The sequence below is a fragment of the Lissotriton helveticus genome, chromosome 5_1 (genome assembly GCF_964261635.1).
Source record: "Lissotriton helveticus chromosome 5_1, aLisHel1.1, whole genome shotgun sequence".
Lineage (NCBI taxonomy): Eukaryota > Metazoa > Chordata > Amphibia > Caudata > Salamandridae > Lissotriton > Lissotriton helveticus.
In genome coordinates, this window is record NC_136065.1 from 1,627,222,523 (window position 1) to 1,627,240,025 (window position 17,503).

General features: G+C 50.8%; 1 protein-coding gene across 2 annotated transcripts in view; it reads right to left on the bottom strand.

The window, feature by feature from the left end:
• The window catches only part of EMC4 (ER membrane protein complex subunit 4), a 153,795-nt gene that overhangs the window by 55,400 nt on the left and 80,892 nt on the right, over nt 1-17,503 (bottom strand). For both annotated transcript variants that reach the window (XM_078644825.1, XM_078644826.1), the window contains exon 3: nt 10,697-10,811. In XM_078644825.1, coding sequence (XP_078500951.1) covers nt 10,697-10,811 — 115 coding nt within the window. The remainder of the gene's footprint in view (nt 1-10,696; nt 10,812-17,503) is intronic.

A 17,503-nucleotide genomic window follows, 5' to 3' on the forward strand; every position in this document is an offset into this window, starting at 1 on the left:
CTGAAATGCTTGAAATAAATAATGTGAACGAGTGACTCTCCACTCGATATCTGGTTGCACAACACACATTTAACTCAGCACGTTATCAAAGTCATGCATAGAAATCAACAATGCATCACAACATTTATACTATTGTAAATTACTCATTGTTTTATGTCCGGAGACATTAATTTAACCAATCATAATTGAAATTAAACAGTCATAGACTATTTTTCAATCTGTTATAAAAATATATGCACTGTAAACAGAACCCCATTCTTGGTACAAAATTATTTGACAACCAAAAATCAATATCACATGTGTGCAGCATCCTTGGTCTCTTCAGTGATGTGGTCACACTGCCGTCTTCTAGCCTTGCAACAAGATGTTTTGCTTGGTGAAAGCTAGCACAGGCTGCATCCTCTTCTGTAGCTAATCCATGCCGCTATATCCTGGAGGGTCTGACTAGAGCATGGGCGTCAATTCACTAAAATGCTAGGGGTAGGAAGGAAATAACATCACGTTGGGACCTATTTCAAAGTGGAATACTCTGCTAAAACAGTTTCCATTGTTTTAAAGCTGAAAATGAATGATTATGAGTAAAATAAAATGCCGCTAAATTTCCATATTTTTGCCGCTAAATTTCCATATTTGTGCCGCTAAATTTGCCAATCCATGCCGCTATATCCTGGGGGGTCTGATTAGCCTTTCACCAATCTGTTGGTCTGTCAGTCCATCCGCTCATCCATTTCCAAATCTACCCATCCATCTCCAAACCTATCCATTTCAACCATCCATCCATCCTTTTACTCATCCATACACGCTCCCTTTCACTTACCTATCCACCCTCCCTTTCACTCATCCTTCCACCCACCCTTCGACCCATCCATCAATCCATCCTTCCACTCATCCATCCATTTATCCTTTACACTCATCCATCCTTTCGCTCTCTAATACTTACACCCTGTAACCCATCCACCATCCCCGTCACTCAACCATCCCGGTCACTCATTCATCCATCCATCCATCTAGCCAGCCACTTTTTCACTCACTCATCCTTTCACCCACACATCCATTCATCCTTTCACATTAATGACGAATCTTTGTCTGCCGAGCTGCAGACAGAAGAGGCCCATCAAGAGCTCCACCACTACTGTAGCTGCTAAAGTGGAGCGTTCACGAAGCCTCTGTTCAAACCTATCCTGCCATCTCCAAACCTATCAATCCAACTGATCCATGCCGCTTTCCTTTCACTCATCCATCCGTTTGCTCATCCATCCATCCTTTCACTCCGCACATCCTCCTCTTCACTCCTATTCATCTATCCTTTCACTCATCCATCCATCCACCCATCCATACTCTTCTATCTACCTACCCTTTCACTTCCTCGATTTATGCTTTCACTCGTCCATCCACCCTTTCACCCGTCCATCTTCCGTTTTGCTCATATATCCATCCACCCTTTCACTAATCCCTCCATCCACCTTTACACTCAACTGTCCACCCATCCATCAACCTAGCCACCCACCCATCCATCCATCCATCCATCCATCCCTGCCCACTCAGCCATCTATCCCCACCCACTCAGCCATCTATTCATCTACTCTCTCACCCATTAATCCACCCTTTCAATAAGTCGTCCATCCTTTCACTCATCAATCCACTTTCAACCTATCCATCCACTCACCCATCCCTTCATTCACCCTTGCACTTATCCTACCATTCTTTCAAACATCCATCCTTACATCCATCCACTCATTCATCCATGCATCTACCCTTTCACTCCACTCATTCATCCATCTATCCATCCAGCCTTTCACTCATTCATCCATGTATCTATCCATTCACTCCACTCATTCATCCATCTATCCATCCATCCAGCCTTTCACTCATCCATCCATGCATCTATCCATTCACCCTTGCACTCATTAATGTATGCATCTATCATCCACTCTTGCACGTAATTATCCATGCATCAATACATCCACCCTTTCACTTATTCAGACATGCTTCTATCCATCCACTCTTTCATCCATGCATCTATCCATTCACTCTTTCACTCAATGTATGCATCTATCATCCACTCTTGCATGTATTCATCCATGCATCTGTACATCCACCCTTTCACTTATTCATACATGCATCTATCCATCCACACTTTCACTATTCATCCATGCATCTATTCATCCACCCATTCACTCACTCTCCCACCCACCCTTTCAAGTCCACTATGGGTCTTTGTCTGCGGACCTGCAGACTGAAGAGGCCCATCAAAAACTCTACAGCTGCTGTAGTTGCTACAGCGGTGTGTTCACAATGCCCCTGGTGCGGGCACAAAGTGAGATGAGAGGCCTAGTGCAAGGACAGAATTGGGGGTGGCCTTAGGCCTGCATGAAAGCCCATGGGGAACTAATGAGCTTTAATGTAAGCCCTCGATGAAGTAAGATATGCGAGGCCAAGGGGAGCGGGTCAGGGATGTCAGAGTGCAGTGGAGGGTGGAGTGGTGGGGTTATCAGGTTCAGGCACCGGGTGTAACATAAGGTGTACAGGAAACACAAAGTGCCACGGAGGGGGTGCATGAGAAGGGAAATCAAATTGAGTTGAAAATGAGCAGGGATATTGGAGCCCTATGAGGCCCAGGAGTGGAGCAGAGAATACAGGGCAGGGGTCATACAGTTCAAGTGAGAGCAAGGGGCCAAGAGGCACAAAAAGCAGCCTCTTACACGCCATTGCTGCGAGTGTACTGGAGCTGCAGAAGCTCGATGTGTGTCTCATGCTTGAAGAAAATAGAAGGACCAGGGGAGGGCCTGGAAGCCACAGGAGCTTATCGAGCTGGCTCCAACTTTGAGCTCTGCTTTATCATTTTGTTGTTCTGCTCTGGGGAAATTAAAGTGCAGGCCCCGGGCGTGGCCAAGATGGCGGGCTGAGAGGACGCTTTCCCCGCGAGCTCCCGAGACCCCGGAGTCCTTACACCGCCTTGCACCGCTGATCTCGCCTTGCACCGCTGATCTCCCCCGGATCGAGCGGAAAAGACGCCCAAGACGATCGAGTGTGCAGCGGCGCTGCCTGGGGCCTCCTGTGACCCTGCAGCCCCGGCGGCGCTTCGCCGGAGACGTCCCCAGAACGCGCGCAGGCCGAGGGCCGGCGGGAACCCGAAGAGCCGGCAGCCGCGATCCACAGTAGGTCCCGAGAGAGGCTTCGGCGAACCATTGCGGACACAGCGGGGACCGACGGCTCAGGAGCACTCCCGCTGCGGACCGCCGGTGAGGTCGAGAGGCAGAGAATCCCGACATGACGGAGGCGCCCCGGCCTAGGTGACGCGGGGGTGGAGCCAGCGGAGGCTGCTACGCAAGACCGGGGTTCTGAAAGACCGGGAGGCCTGCATATACACGCCGGCTCCCGGACCCTTTCCCAAGCCCCGACAGGTTGGTGGAGACAACCGGATGCCTGGGGGAGTATGGCAAAGACCCGGTGTTGACGTGCACGGAGTCTAGCCCCCACCCTGATCCGACTCCGGAGTGATCTTCGCGGCCGGGGCGGTGACGCGGAGTGAACGCGTGAGCCCGTGGCCTTGCCCAGGGGTTGGCCCCGGCCTCCTCGCCCTCCCATACACGAAGACGGAGCCCGGCTGCTGCCTCGGGAGCCTTCCTGGTGGCCCTCTGGACACGTGGAACATCCCGCACGGGGTGGAGCGCTGAGTGCGGGGACGGGCAGTGACCAGGAGAGGGACCGGCCCAGGGCACCTCTCGCAGAGGCATGGAGGGGTGCAGCTCTGACTCCAGCGGGGCTGGTGTAACAAAGGCGCCGACCCGAGGACGTGGGGAGTGCCCTGCCGACACGGGGATCCGCCTCTGGAGCAGAGGTGAATTGCTCACCGATCACCGCCTCAGGACGTCTACTACTTCTCCACGGCGCAATCGGGGGGACCAACCACTGAGGGCGGACTACTGCAGTTTTACCTGGATCGGCACCCTTGGGGTCCTGTGAACCCGCCTGTTAAGATTGGACTGGGGGGTGACGCCCCGAAAGGTGCTGTGGTGTACACCGCAGCCTCCGCTTCGCCATACCGCGCAGAACTTTGTGGGTCCCTTCCCTACTGAGGCACGTCCCCCCCTCCGTAATGTCAGGCAATAGAGGAGGGAAGAAAGGAGACCGCACCTTACCCGAAATGCTCAGCAGAAACGCCCCGAGGCAGGACAGGGGTCAGCCTGCACCAAGCCCCCCGACCAACTCTCGTGGTGCCGAAGGGGGGGAGCCTCCGGTAACCAGATCTTTTCTGGAGTCGCTCTTCGGCACCCTCAGGGAGGACTTTCAAACGCTGAAACAGGAGGTGGCCGGAGAGGTTCGAGAGGTGAGGAGAGAGGTTGACTCCCTGGGTGAACGATGGAAGAGGCTGGCCACTCCCGAGATGAGGAGATCACGCACCTGCAGCAGGAGGTCCTGCGGCTCAGGGACCAACAGATCGATCTCCAGGCCCACGCTGAGGATCTCGAGAACAGGTCCAGGCGCAACAACATCCGGGTCCGAGGCGTTCCATCTAACGCAGAGGGGGAAGACGCAGCCGCTTACCTGAGGGACCTGTTTCGCGACATACTGGGCGAACCCGGAGACTTCCCTGTACGAATCGACAGGGCGCACAGAGTGGGCCCGCCACAACGAGCCTCGGCGCCGCCCCCGGACATTCTGGCCTTCCTACCGGACTTCCCTTTGAAAGAGAGGATTCTCCGCGAGGCACGGCGACGGCAACCCCTGAATTTCCGAGGACATCCGGTGGCCCTGTTTCAGGACTTATCAACGATCACGCTGCAGAAATGCAAGTCATTTAAAATCGCCACAGACTTTTTGCGAGAACACGACACGCAGTACTCCTGGGGCCACCCCTTTCGGATCATTTTCCGTTGGAACGGGACTTTGCATCAGCTTCGGTCCCTTCAGGACACTTGCGGAGTGCTGGGAATCACTGCAACAGATGAAGACGCCCCCACGCCTCAGCGCCGCCGCATCACTAGAGATGGGTGGCAGACAACACGGAGGCGGCGTTCCACGCCCACGCCTTTGCGACCCGACTCGCCCACGGTCCGAGCAGAAATGGACGGTGCAATACGGGAGGCGTCCAGAGCCGCGTCGTCTGGTGATATAGCCTTGACGGCCTGAGCATACTCCGGGGGGAGATCGTTTTGGCCTCATCATTACTGCAGGTGCGAGGGTTCCGGGGGGGGGGGGGGGGGCACCGGGAGGGCATAGGTGGTGGCTGGACGTCCACTCGACTAACTTTCCACGGGCTTGTCCACTTCGGACCAGACTGGGACAATGGTGTTCTTTGAACGGTTGGGCTTGAGGGGGGCGGGAGAGGGGGCGGGAGAGGGGGAGGGCGAGTCACTAGTTGGAGTGAGGGGAGACGGGGAGTTGGGCTGGTTGAGGGAAGTTTGGGGGGCAGCGGGGGGGGAGATTCGGGGTATGTACTGTGCTGTCGTATTTTGTTGTTGCTCTTGCTTTGACCTCGCACCACATTTACAGAGTTTCGGGTGTTGGGCTGGTCGGTTGTTGCATTTGTTACACCCCGCACCACCATATCACACGGTCACTACTGACGTCCCAGGAGGAGAGTCGGGCTCATTAAGCGCTGCCCTCACGTTGATCAATAATGGCCCTTAAGATAGTTACCCTTAATGTGAAAGGGCTGAACAACCCGGTCAAGCGTAGAGCAGTGTTGTCCCTACTCGAAAACACCCAGGCAGACATCTGTCTCTTGCAGGAAACTCACCTCCTAGCCCGAGATTGCCACAGGATGAGGTCACCGAAATTCCCGGTACAGCTCTTTTCCTCAGGGGCCACCAAGACCGCGGGGGTTGCAATCTTGGTATCTAGAAAGTTTAAAGGAGAGGTCTTGCCCAAAGTAGCAGAACAGAGGGGGAGGCTCCTGGTCTACAGGGTCAAGATGGGAGGGTTGCATTTACTGTGGGCTCGATATATAGCCCTAATGACCACCAAGACTTGTTTTTACACTCGGCCCTAGAGGACATTGCGACCACCCCAGATAGACACATAATCATTGGAGGGGACTTGAACATGGTCTTCAACTCTTCCTTAGATAGATCTGCGCAGCGACGCCCGCAGGCGGGGGAGTTCTCGCAACTGAGTAAGTCCCGCCTGGGAGATCTCGATATGCATGATTTGTGGAGGCGCCTACACCCTGCTACCCGGGCCTACTCCTACCACTCCCACGCGCACAAGACATACGCGAGACTAGATCATCTCCTGGTTACTGGACCGCTTTGCGAACTGGCGACGGCTTCCGATATGGGGGTTCTTAAGTTGTCAGATCACGCCCCAGTGTCGGGCTCTTTCCAGCTGCCGCCGGTGTCTCCCTCACGGGGGGTTTGGCACCTTCGGGACACCCTGTTGCATAAGCCAACAGTTGTAAAACACGTGCAAGACTCGATTAGTGAGTATCAGAAGCATAATGATAATGGCGACACCACCCGAGCGACGCAGTGGGCCGCCTTGAAGGCGGTGCTCCGTGGTGAGTTTATCGCCATCTCCTCGGCGGAGAATAGGGAACGACAACAAAAGAGGGACGAACTTACGAACTCTGTACGGGAGCTGGAACGGGTACATCAGAGGACGGGGGGCCCCCAGAGTCTGGAGGCAACTCAAAGCGGCCCGGAAACTCCTATCTGCACTAGACATGGACAGAGCAGAGTATGCAGCGCTACGCCTGAAGCACGCGTATTACACTGGCGGCGACAGGTGCGGACGTCTTCTCGCGAACAAACTTCGGGTAAAACACCAGAACCAGCGGGTTAAGAAACTATCGATTCCCGACGGGACGGAAGCTACGGAGGATCACCAGATTGCGGACGGGTTCAGTCGATACTACGCCGACTTATATACGGGCGAACCCTCCTCGGCCCTGGCTGAGGCTGATTACCTCGCTTCGGTCGACCTCCCCACCCTCGCCCCGGAACAGGCAGAACACCTGGAGAGGGACATTCGCCCCGAGGAGGTGATTGCGGCTATATCCCGACTCAAGCATGGGAAGGCCCCGGGTCCCGACGGCTACACCCCACTTTTCTATAAAACGTTTTGCCCAGAACTGGCGCCACTGTTGACGCGGCTCTTTAACTCCTTTTCGGAGCCGGGGGCTATCCCTCCAGACCTGCTTCGGGCAACGGTATCGGTTATCCCCAAGCCAGGGAAGGACCGGACTGAATGCGGCTCTTACCGGCCGATCTCACTACTGAATGTGGACCTCAAGCTCTACACAGGGATCCTAGCGGCGCGTCTAGCTCCTCACCTGCCGGGGCTAGCGGACCCGGATCAGGCGGGGTTTGTCCCCGGCAGGCAAACGGTGGACAATACTAAGAGGGTGGTCCACATCCTAGAGAAGGGTTCCCGTATTCCCGGGGAACGAATGCTGCTTTCGGTTGACGCGGAGAAAGCGTTCGACCGAGTACATTGGTCTTACCTTGCGAAAGTGCTTTGCAAACTAGGTATAGGTGAGAAATTTCGCACCTTAATATTCAACTGTTACAGATTTCCGTCCGCGGTGGTGCGGGTGAATGGTTGAAGCTCCAGCCTGTTTGCGATAGAGAGGGGCACCAGACAGGGATGCCCGTTGTCACCGCTGCTCTCTACATGGAGCCATTTGCCCAGAGGATTCGTCAGAACCCGGAAGTGACTGGCGTCAGGAAAGGGGGCTATATTCACACCATTAGTTTATACGCGGATGACGTGATCCTAATGCTTGATAACCCGAGGGAGGCGCTTCCCGCTTGCATTGCCGAGCTGGACGCCTTCACCACCGTAGCGGGTTTCAAGATGAATATGAGAAAGTCGGCAGCCCTAGACATCTCGCTGACCACTGCCAAGAGACTTGAGTTACAAGGACGCTTCCCCATGAGTTGGTCTAAGGATCTGGTTCCCTACCTGGGCGTGCTACTGGCACCCTCCTTGCCCGCCATGGTGACAGCCAATTATGCAGCCCTAGGCAAGAAAATTAAGGAGGAACTGTCCCCCTGGAGCAAAGGTACGTTGTCGATGCTGGGGAGGATTGCCGCGGTGAAGATGACTCTCTTACCGCAGGTGCTGTATTTGTTTCGGGCCCTGCCGCTTCAACCCCCGAAGGGATAGATCAGACAGGCTCAGGCCGACATCGCACGCTTTGTCTGGCAGGGTCGCAAACCCAGGCTCAAGAGAGCCTTGTCCACGCTGGCACCTGAGTCCGGTGGACTTAGCATTCCGGATTTACATAAGTACTTCCAGGCGGCGCAACTGCGGTATTTAGTGGAGTGGAGCCAGTGGGAATCTGATAAACATTGGCTGTTTCAGGACCAGGCAGTGGCGGGCAGGACCCTACAGGAGATACCCTTCATGCGCAGAGCACACCGCCCCCCCAATCTCTACGCGTCCTTTATCACGCAAGTTCCGCTCCGAGTCTGGGATGCCGTGAATGCTACGCACGAGCTCACCACCTTCCCGTCACCACTTACACCATTGATTGAGAATCCCGACTTCCAACCCGGGATGGAACCTGGAGCGTTCTGGCTCTGGCGGGCAGCTCAATGCAGTGCTTTGTTTCACATATACGGCCCGGAGGGAGTCGTATCATTTCAGGACCTCGGGCGGGACTACCACCTGCCCGAGACTGAACGCATGCGGTATTTGCAGGTACGCCACTGGGCGCTTCAGCCGCAAGTACGGAGCCTGGCTGATCGGAAACTCACTCCATACGAGATGTGGCTGGCGACGCGCTCCTCTGACTCCAAACTCATCTCCGATCTATACCGACTCTTACAACCCCCCCCCTTTTCACATTCACAACCCCGGACGGGAGCGCTGGGAGCTGGGGAGGGAGCTGAGTCACAAAGACTGGGACAACATTTCCTACCGGGCGCGTCATTCTGCATACCACACTGGGCTCACTGAAACCTTCACTAAGATATCCACCTATTGGTATTACACGCCTCAAAGGCTGCATGAAATGAACCGTAACATCACGAGCACCTGCTGGCGAGACTGTGGACAGACTGGCACACTGACACATATCTTGTGGGATTGTCCGTTACTGAGTCCTTATTGGAAGGAGATCTTAGATGAGATAGACCAGAGCTTTGACATTGAATTGCCTCGCTTCCCAGCCTATGTCCTGCTTGGGTTACCCAACGGCTTGATGTATCCTCTTAGGTCCAGAAAGGGTAGACAGATAGCGATCGCCTTAGGCTCAGCGATTCAAAACATACTCATCTATTGGCGCACCAAATGTAAATGTAAATGTAAATGTATAGGCATTTATATAGCGCACTACTTACCCGTAGGGTCCCAAGGCGCTTCGACCGCTGCGAAACCCTTCCTGGCTTCCCTGAGAGATGGTCCCTTAATGGGTATCTCCAGGGTGAGACCAGGCATCCCCGGCGGTCTGGTGGGGCCGTTAGTGAAGATGAGGCAAGCTAATGCCCAGAGTTGCCGAGTGTGAACGCTGATCAGAGTGGGCACCGAGGCGAGAGAATTATCGAGTCCGCTGACCCTGGTCCAGAAACCTGCCGCGCCGGGAATCGAACCCTGGTCCCGGGCCGTCCTCTGCTCTCGGGTCTGCCGCCTCTAACCAGTGAGCCACTACACCACCCTTCCCACCACTACAGGCTGGTTACATAGGTTATGGCACGTTCTGGGAATGGAGAAGTTGTCCCTCATGGTGGCGGGCGAAGTGGATAGGTTTGAGGAACTGTGGCAACCTTTCCATACCTTACTACAGTCAGAATTCAAAGAAATCACTTGTCCCCGATATCTCAGGCTAATGCGACTGACATCCCTGACTAGCCCACCTACCTAGTTGGCTTGAGTGGAGAGCCTGCCGAGAGGTGCGGACACGTAGCAGTGGTGATAGGGGGGTAGGGCATTCGCTCAGCACGGGGGGAGGGGGATTTGGGGGGAGGGTTGAGAGGGGGGGAGTTGGGATGGGGATAGTTGGTTAGTGAAATTGTCGTCGCTGTATTCACACCTAGCCCGAGGCTCTGAAAGATGTTCCGATTGTACTGTCTGGTATACTGATGGCGCTCCTGGAGCCGAGACTCTGCACTACCTCCTTGCGACCACTGTATTCATTGTTTGTATTGTTTTTTCATGGAAATGCAATAAAATGCTTTAAACCTAAAGTGCAGGCCCCAGCTTTTGCATTGACCCTTTCACTGCCAATAAACTGCTCAGAGCAACTTATTTACTGACTGTGACCTACAGGGTTGAACAGCTGTGTATCGTATTACTATAAAACTGTCTACTTGTCCTTTGGACAAAGTGCAAATTAAAACCTCTTGTCCTCCTAAGAAATCTAGATGTCTCGGGCGTCGGGAGATAGGAATTCCCCACCCCTGAACTTGGTGATGTAAAAATAAGGAATATGCTACTTACCAGTATGCATCTGTTCTTGGCATGTAGAGCTGCAGAGTTGTACACTTAGCAATAGATCGCCACCTGGTGTTGGGCTCGGATACATCTGCAGCCCAACAATCTCGGTACAATCTGCAGCTCATATGCCTCGAACACTATATTGCGGCATTCGATGTAGGGAAAATGACAGTATAGTGGAGTCCATATAATGGTGTGGCAATACTGGTGACGCAATTTAGTAGAGTATACCCCCCAGCCTGTATCCATTACCAGAGTTTTTCCATCTAGAACCCCACATCACTGAAGTCAACTAATCAACTTGAAGTCTTACCTTTTCCACCAGGTTCCGGTCAGTTTCCTGCACACTGGTGTCTGGAACCTGTTTGTCAGAATATCCAACAGGATACAGCGTGTCCCCCTGGCCACCACCCCGCTCTCCTCTTCCTCTGCAATGGACAAAAACATATGCTCCAATGACACTCAAAATCTTCAAAGCTGATGTCTCCTTCATAGCCACTGATCCCCACAGAAATTCATATTCAACAAGTATTGGCAAAGCCAATAGGTCTCGCCTATGAAAGAGCTACTGGCTTTGCCAATGTGTTTTAGCCATGTTGTACACGAGCGTAGCTACTGTTCAGCATGGCTAAAAGTTAGTGGGGTAAAGGAGAGTGGCGTAGCATGTTGTAGAGTGGCGTGGCGTAAAGTGTTGTAGGGTGGTGTGACTTAAAGTGGAGTGGCATTGAGTGTTGTGGAGGGAGTAGAGTGTCAAGGGGAGTGGCATAGACTGACGTCAAGCGAGTGGCATAGAGCGTCATAGTTGACTTGCGTAAAGTAACCTTGAGTTGCATAGAAGGAGCTGTGCAGATTGGAGCAGTGTCACAGAGCAGAGTAGGTTGTTAGAGTGGAGTAGAATGGAATAGCCGAGTGGAACAGAGTCTTGAAGAGTGACGTGGAGAAGAGTGTCATATAGTGGAGTGGCATAGAGTGTTATAGAGTGGAGTGGCAAGTGTCGTGTAGTAGAGTGTCATAGAATAGAGTGGAGTAAAGTGGCATGCAGTGGAATAAAGAGTTGTGTAGAGCGTTGCAGAGTAGAGTGTCGCAAAGTGGCATTTTGTAAAGTAGAGTGTTGTAGAGTTGAGTGTCGTAGACAGTAGTAGATTTAATGGAGTACAGTGTCAGAGTGGAGTATTGTGGTGTGTAGTGTCGTAGAGTGGCCTAGAATGAAGTGGCTTTGAGTACAGTGGTGCAGAGTAGACTGGCATAATTTGCACTGGTGCAGTGACAAAGAGTTCAGTGGTTTAGAGTAGAGTGCCGGGCGCAGAGTAGAGTGGTTAAGAGTAGAGTGGCACAGCATAAATTGCAGTGTTGTGGAGTGGCATAGAGAGCAGTGGCGTAGAGTAGATGGTTTCAGAAAAGAGTGAAATGGAGTGGTACAGGATAGAGCAGAGGTGTAGAGTGGGATAGAGTTCAGTGGCGTGGAGTGCAGTGGTGCACAGTATATTAGAGTGGCGTAGAGTGAAGTGATGCAGACTAGAGTGGCGTACAATGTAGAGGCATAGAGTGCATTAGTGTAGAGTGGCGTAGAGTTGAGTGGTGCAGAACAGAGTGTCGTAGAGTGCAGTGGTGTGGCGTGGCGTAGAGCGCAGTGGTGTGGCGTAGAGCGCAGTGGTGTGGCGTAGAGCGCAGTGGTGTGGCGTAGAGCGCAGTGGTGTGGTGTGGCGTAGAGCGCAGTGGTGTGGTGTAGAGTGCAGTGGCATAGAGTAGTGAGGAGTAAAGTGGCACAGAATACAATGGTGCACAGTAGAATAGAGTGACAAAGGGTAGCCACGTAATTTGCAGTGGCTTAGAGTGTTGTTGAGTATAATGGCGTAGAGTACGTTGGCGCAGAGTGCATTGGTTTTGAGTAAAGTTGTGTAGAGTGCAATGGCGTAGAGTGTAGTGGTGCAGTGTAGACTGCTGTACACCATTGCACTCTACGCCTTTGCAGAGTGCTGAAGAGTGCAGTGTCAGAGAGGAGTGGGGCAGAGTAGCGTGGCATAGAGTGCAGTGATGCAGAGTAGAGGGGCGAAAAGTGCACTTGATTAGAGGGGCATAGAGTGGTGCAGAGTGTAGTGGGATAGAGAGCAGTGGCGTAGAGTACAGTGGTGCAGAGTAGAATAGAGTGGTGCAGAGTGCATTCATTTTGAGTAAAGAGTGGAGTGGAGCAGGGTAGATTGGATTGGTGCATGGTACATTACAGTGTCGCAGAGTGGAATGGTGCAGGCTAGAGTGCAGTGGCGTAGAGTAGTGCAGTGGCATAGAGTGATGCAGAGTAGAGTGGCATAGAGTGTAGTGGCATACAGTGCATTAGCGTAGAGTGCAATAGAGTGGCGAAGATTAGAGTAGTGCAGAGTGCAGTGTTACAGATTAGAGGGGTGGAGAGTTTAGTGGCGGAGAGCGACGTGTTGCACAGTAATGCAGATTATAATTCAGTGGAGTGGTGCAGGGTCGAGTGGAGTGCAAAAAGAAGAAGTGATGCAGGTTGGAGTGGCATTGAGTGCAGTGAAACAGAGTAGATTAGAGTGTGTTAAGGTTGACTGGCAGAGTAGAGTGGTGCAGAGTGGAATGACGTAGAGTGTAATGACGCAAAGTGGAGTAATGCAAAGTGGAGTGGTGTTGAGTTTAGTGGCATACACTACATTGGCACAGAGTGCAGTGGAGTAGAGTGGTGCAGGTTAGTGTGCAGTGGTGCAGAGTACTTTTGCATAGGGTGCAGCTGAGCAGAGTGACGTAGAGTTTACTGGTGGATAGCACAGGTTTGCAGAGTAGTGTCAGAGTTGATTGGTGTATAGTAGAGTGGTGTAGAGTGCAGTGGCATAGAGGTCAGTGGAGTACAGTGGTGCACAGTAGAATAGAGTAGCGTAGAGTATAGTAGAGTAGATTGGTGCAGATTGCAGTAGTTAGAGCAGAGTGGCATAGAGTGCAGTGGTGTAATGTAGAGTAGAGTGGCGTCGAGTGGTGCAGTGTAGATTGCAGTACTGTAGAGTGCAATGGCAGAGTAGAGTGGCATGGCGTGGAGTACAGTGGAGGCCGTAGGGGGCAGTGAGGTAGAGTAGATTGCTTCCGAGTACAGTGAAACGATTGTTTCAGAGAAGAGTGAAATTAAATAGAGTGGAGTGTTTCACAGTAGAGTAGAATGGTGCAGGATAGAGTGAAGAGGCACGTAGTGCAGTGGTGTAGAGTAGATAAGAGTGTATTGGCCTAGAGTGCCCTAGCATAAAGTGGAGTGTTACAAGCAGAATGCATTGGTGTAGAGTGCATGGCATAGAGTGGAGTCTTGCAGAGTGGGGTGGTGCCAGAGTAGGGTGGTGCCAGAGTAGAGAGGTGCCAGCGTAGAGAGGTGCCAGCGTAGAGAGGTGCCAGCGTAGAGTGGTGCCAGCGTAGAGTGGTGCCAGCGTAGAGTGGTGCCAGCGTAGAGTGGTGCCAGCGTAGAGTGGTGTAAAGTGCAGCAGTGAAAAGTGCAGTGTTGCAGAGTAGAATGGCATAGAATGCATTGGCGTTAAATAGAGTTCTGCAGAGTAGAGTAGAGAGGCTTAGAGTGAATGTGTGTAGAGGAGAGTACAGTGGTGTGGAATGGAATGGCCAAAAGTGGAGTATGCATGGTATGGTAGCGCACTGCCATTACAGACAACACATCTTCAATTGAAATGACCATGATCTGCACAAATGAACAATTTCACTGATAAAGGTATACAGTGCACAAACGATAATAATAATAATAACAATTTGTATTTGTATAGCGCACATATCACCCCCAGGGGGGTCCCAAAGCGCTGGTACGCATACCGCTGTGGAACCCATCCTGGCTTTCCCTGTGAAGTGCCCACTCCTGGGCACCCCCAAGGTGAGGCCAAGCATCCCAGCGTTGTTGGGGCCGTTGTGGAGATTAAGCAAGCTATTGTCCAGAGTTGCAGAGTGGGACCCATGATTAGAGTAGGCACCTAGGCGAGAGTTATCGAGTCCGCGGACACTGAGCCCAAGATCCTGCCGCGTCGGGTCTTGAACCCTGGTCCCGGGCCTGACCTCTGCTTCAGGGTCTGCCGCCTCTAAACAGTGAGCCACACTTCTCCATAATGTGTGGAAATGCCATCACCTAGTGTATTAATTTGTTTTGATCGTATTAAAATATATTTGTTTCCACCACACCCCAGAATTACCGAATTCTGATATATTCTGAAATATCTGCACAGGTCATTTACAGACATTTAAATTTTGTTGTGTGCTAGAAAAAAAAATAACATCCTCCAGACTTCCTCCAGCACACACCCAGTGGCCAGCATGCTTGTCACATAAATCCTATCACTCTGAAGTCTGAGAAAGAAAGGTAAACACCAAGTTCCTTCCTCAGACAGAGCTTGACATTTGATTTTTGTCTTTGAATGCACAGCAAATATAACAAGATGAGAACAAGATGTAAAGGCCTTTTTGTAGAAATCGAATACTCAGAAGGGGGCAGTAAACAATGATTGGTCCACGGGGGTGGGGGGGGGGTGGGATGGGGGGGGACAAACTCAAACTGGACAGCCTAAAAAAGAAAGCCAGCAAATAGAAAACAAGTAAATATGAGTTACAAACCACAAAGCCAATGCAAGCAATGGGTGGAATAAATTCCCAGGGAAGCTTTCCAAATGTCCACAAGATGTCTTTAGCAAGCCAGACAGCTGAGCTGTCAGGTAGGTTTCGACCTAAAAATTCTGGTTTGAAGAACAACCTTAAAGTAGGCTTGGGTCTATCACAATCAACACAACCAGCTAAGCTTTACATGCCCTCTGCCAATAACTCTATGCAGTAAATACCCTAGCCACTAAACACACTAAGCCTTAAAAACTCTTTGCGCTAACGGTCTAAGATCTTTTAGGTTACCAGTACCAAAAAAGAAGTGTATTTTTACCTTCTCATCACAATTTTTTGGGAAATAACATTAATTAACCAACGTTTTCCAATATACTTTAGTACATAAATTTATTTACTCAATCGTTTTTGAACAGGCTTCTTGAATCTAACTGGATAGTTCTATTTCTTCTATTCGTTTTGGTCTTTTTAGGGTGCTGCATCCATAATACGGCCATATCCATTCCAATACTGATGAAGACCCCGTTTAAATTACTTGTCTACTTGAGGGGTTGAGATGAAGAGTTATTCACTAACTGACTGCTCTAAACGCAAGTAAATATGTGTTTTTAAAACTTTACCACCACACTACCAGCTTCCTTATTATTAAGACTGAGTTTCATTTGGTCAACCAAATTGGCTGCCTTTTGTTCTCTTTTTTTAGTTGCTTTTATACTACATTTATCAAATGTTTGACACGTGCTTAAGTTGAGATGATACTGAGTATTGTGCAATACAATCCTATTAAATGCATTATATGGGTATCGGGTTGCACTAAACATTATTTGGCCAATGCTTTTCATTTTTTTGTCTGATGATTTTTATTGTTTTTTATGGGCATACATGAGACATACGCTTCCAATTATTGAGTACTGTTTCATTACAGGGATATGACATTTAAGTACAGTAAGGGCATTCAGTAGTGTCCGTGTCATTTAATCGAACAGTTCCATTAACGGATTGACAGAGCCCATGTATTTTAGATGCAAACCTACTATTCAGTCAAAGAATGACGGGGGAGCCCCTGTACATAAACCAAGCGGCTTTGGATACCGGGAACTTGCTATGTGTCATTACAACACTCACCATTCCATGCATGTTGAGCATTGAAGGGAAGCTGCACAACATGCATCTATGGACCGAACGAAAAATAAAAAATACGAGGGGGGGGGGGGGGGGGGGAAACTAACAGGGAGAGTTCTCAGTCGCCTCCTGTGGTGCCTCACTGCCATAGTATAGACACCTTCATTACCTTGAAACACTTGATTGTCCTGCTATACATATTGGAAAGTGTGTGTTCGAGAGCATCAGGACTGGATAGATCAGAGTGTGAGCGAGCGCGTTTGTGCCTGTGAAGATTACATTTTGCTAGGGGTGTCAGTGGCGCCCTCTGGGGCTAATGCTGATTGGAGAGCTACCAGTATCGTATCCCAACTGGAGGAGATTGGGAATTTACGTAGGCCCAGAATGCCTTCCCTGTGGAGAGCTACTCCACACTTGAGCCTCAAATACTTTTCATATATTGTACTTGTGCGCTCTTTTTTCTGCTGAATCCTTCTGTGGGATATCGATCTCAAGAACCTACAGCCACTCATGTAATAACGATTTTTCCCATTCTGTGTCCATGGAAAAATGCGTTAATATATATAGGTCATGGACCTTTATTACATGTTCGACCCTTGTTGGGCTCTAACATGAGGGTAGGGTCTGCAACGGGTCCATCCTTCCTCCAACTATACCTACGTCACTCCACACAACACACCAACATTCTATTACATCATTCACTTTCAGCATTCCCAACTCCAGCTCAGATATACAAGGAATGGTGACACACAGGATATTTAAACTTCATCCTATCTTACACACAACAAAACGCCATTCCCTTGTGTATAACTCACAGGGACTACCATTCACAAACAATAAATCTCCAACATGCCTAGCTTACACATTCACCCAACAACAACCTGTTAATGATGTTAGTAAGAAAATGAGGTTATGTTATGTTATGTTATATATGTTTATATAGCGCGCGGCTGCCCCAGCCAAGGGGCGTCCCAGCGCTAGCTGTCTATGTCCAAAGGAGGCTGCTGAAGAAGTAGACTGCAGGTGACACAACATAACTAACGGAAAAGGTGAGTTTTTATAGCTTTTCTGAAGGATAAAAGATCCTTCATCCCACGAATCTGGGCTGGAAGATCATTCCAGAGCTTTGCTGCCAGGTATCTGAATGAGCGGCCGCCCATCCGACTTAATTTAATGCAAGGTACAGTGGCCAGGTTCTGTCCTTCCGACCGTAGAGTGCGTCGAGGAACATAAGGTGAGAGGAGTGGACATAACATGGGGGGGGAGGCACGTTTCAGAATTTTAAAAGCAAGGCATAAGGTTTTAAAATGAATCCTCTTTTCTACAGGGAGCCAGTGTAGACTCTTAAGGGTAGTAGTAACAGATTTATGGCGAGGAAGGCCCGTCAAAGCTCTTGCAGCGG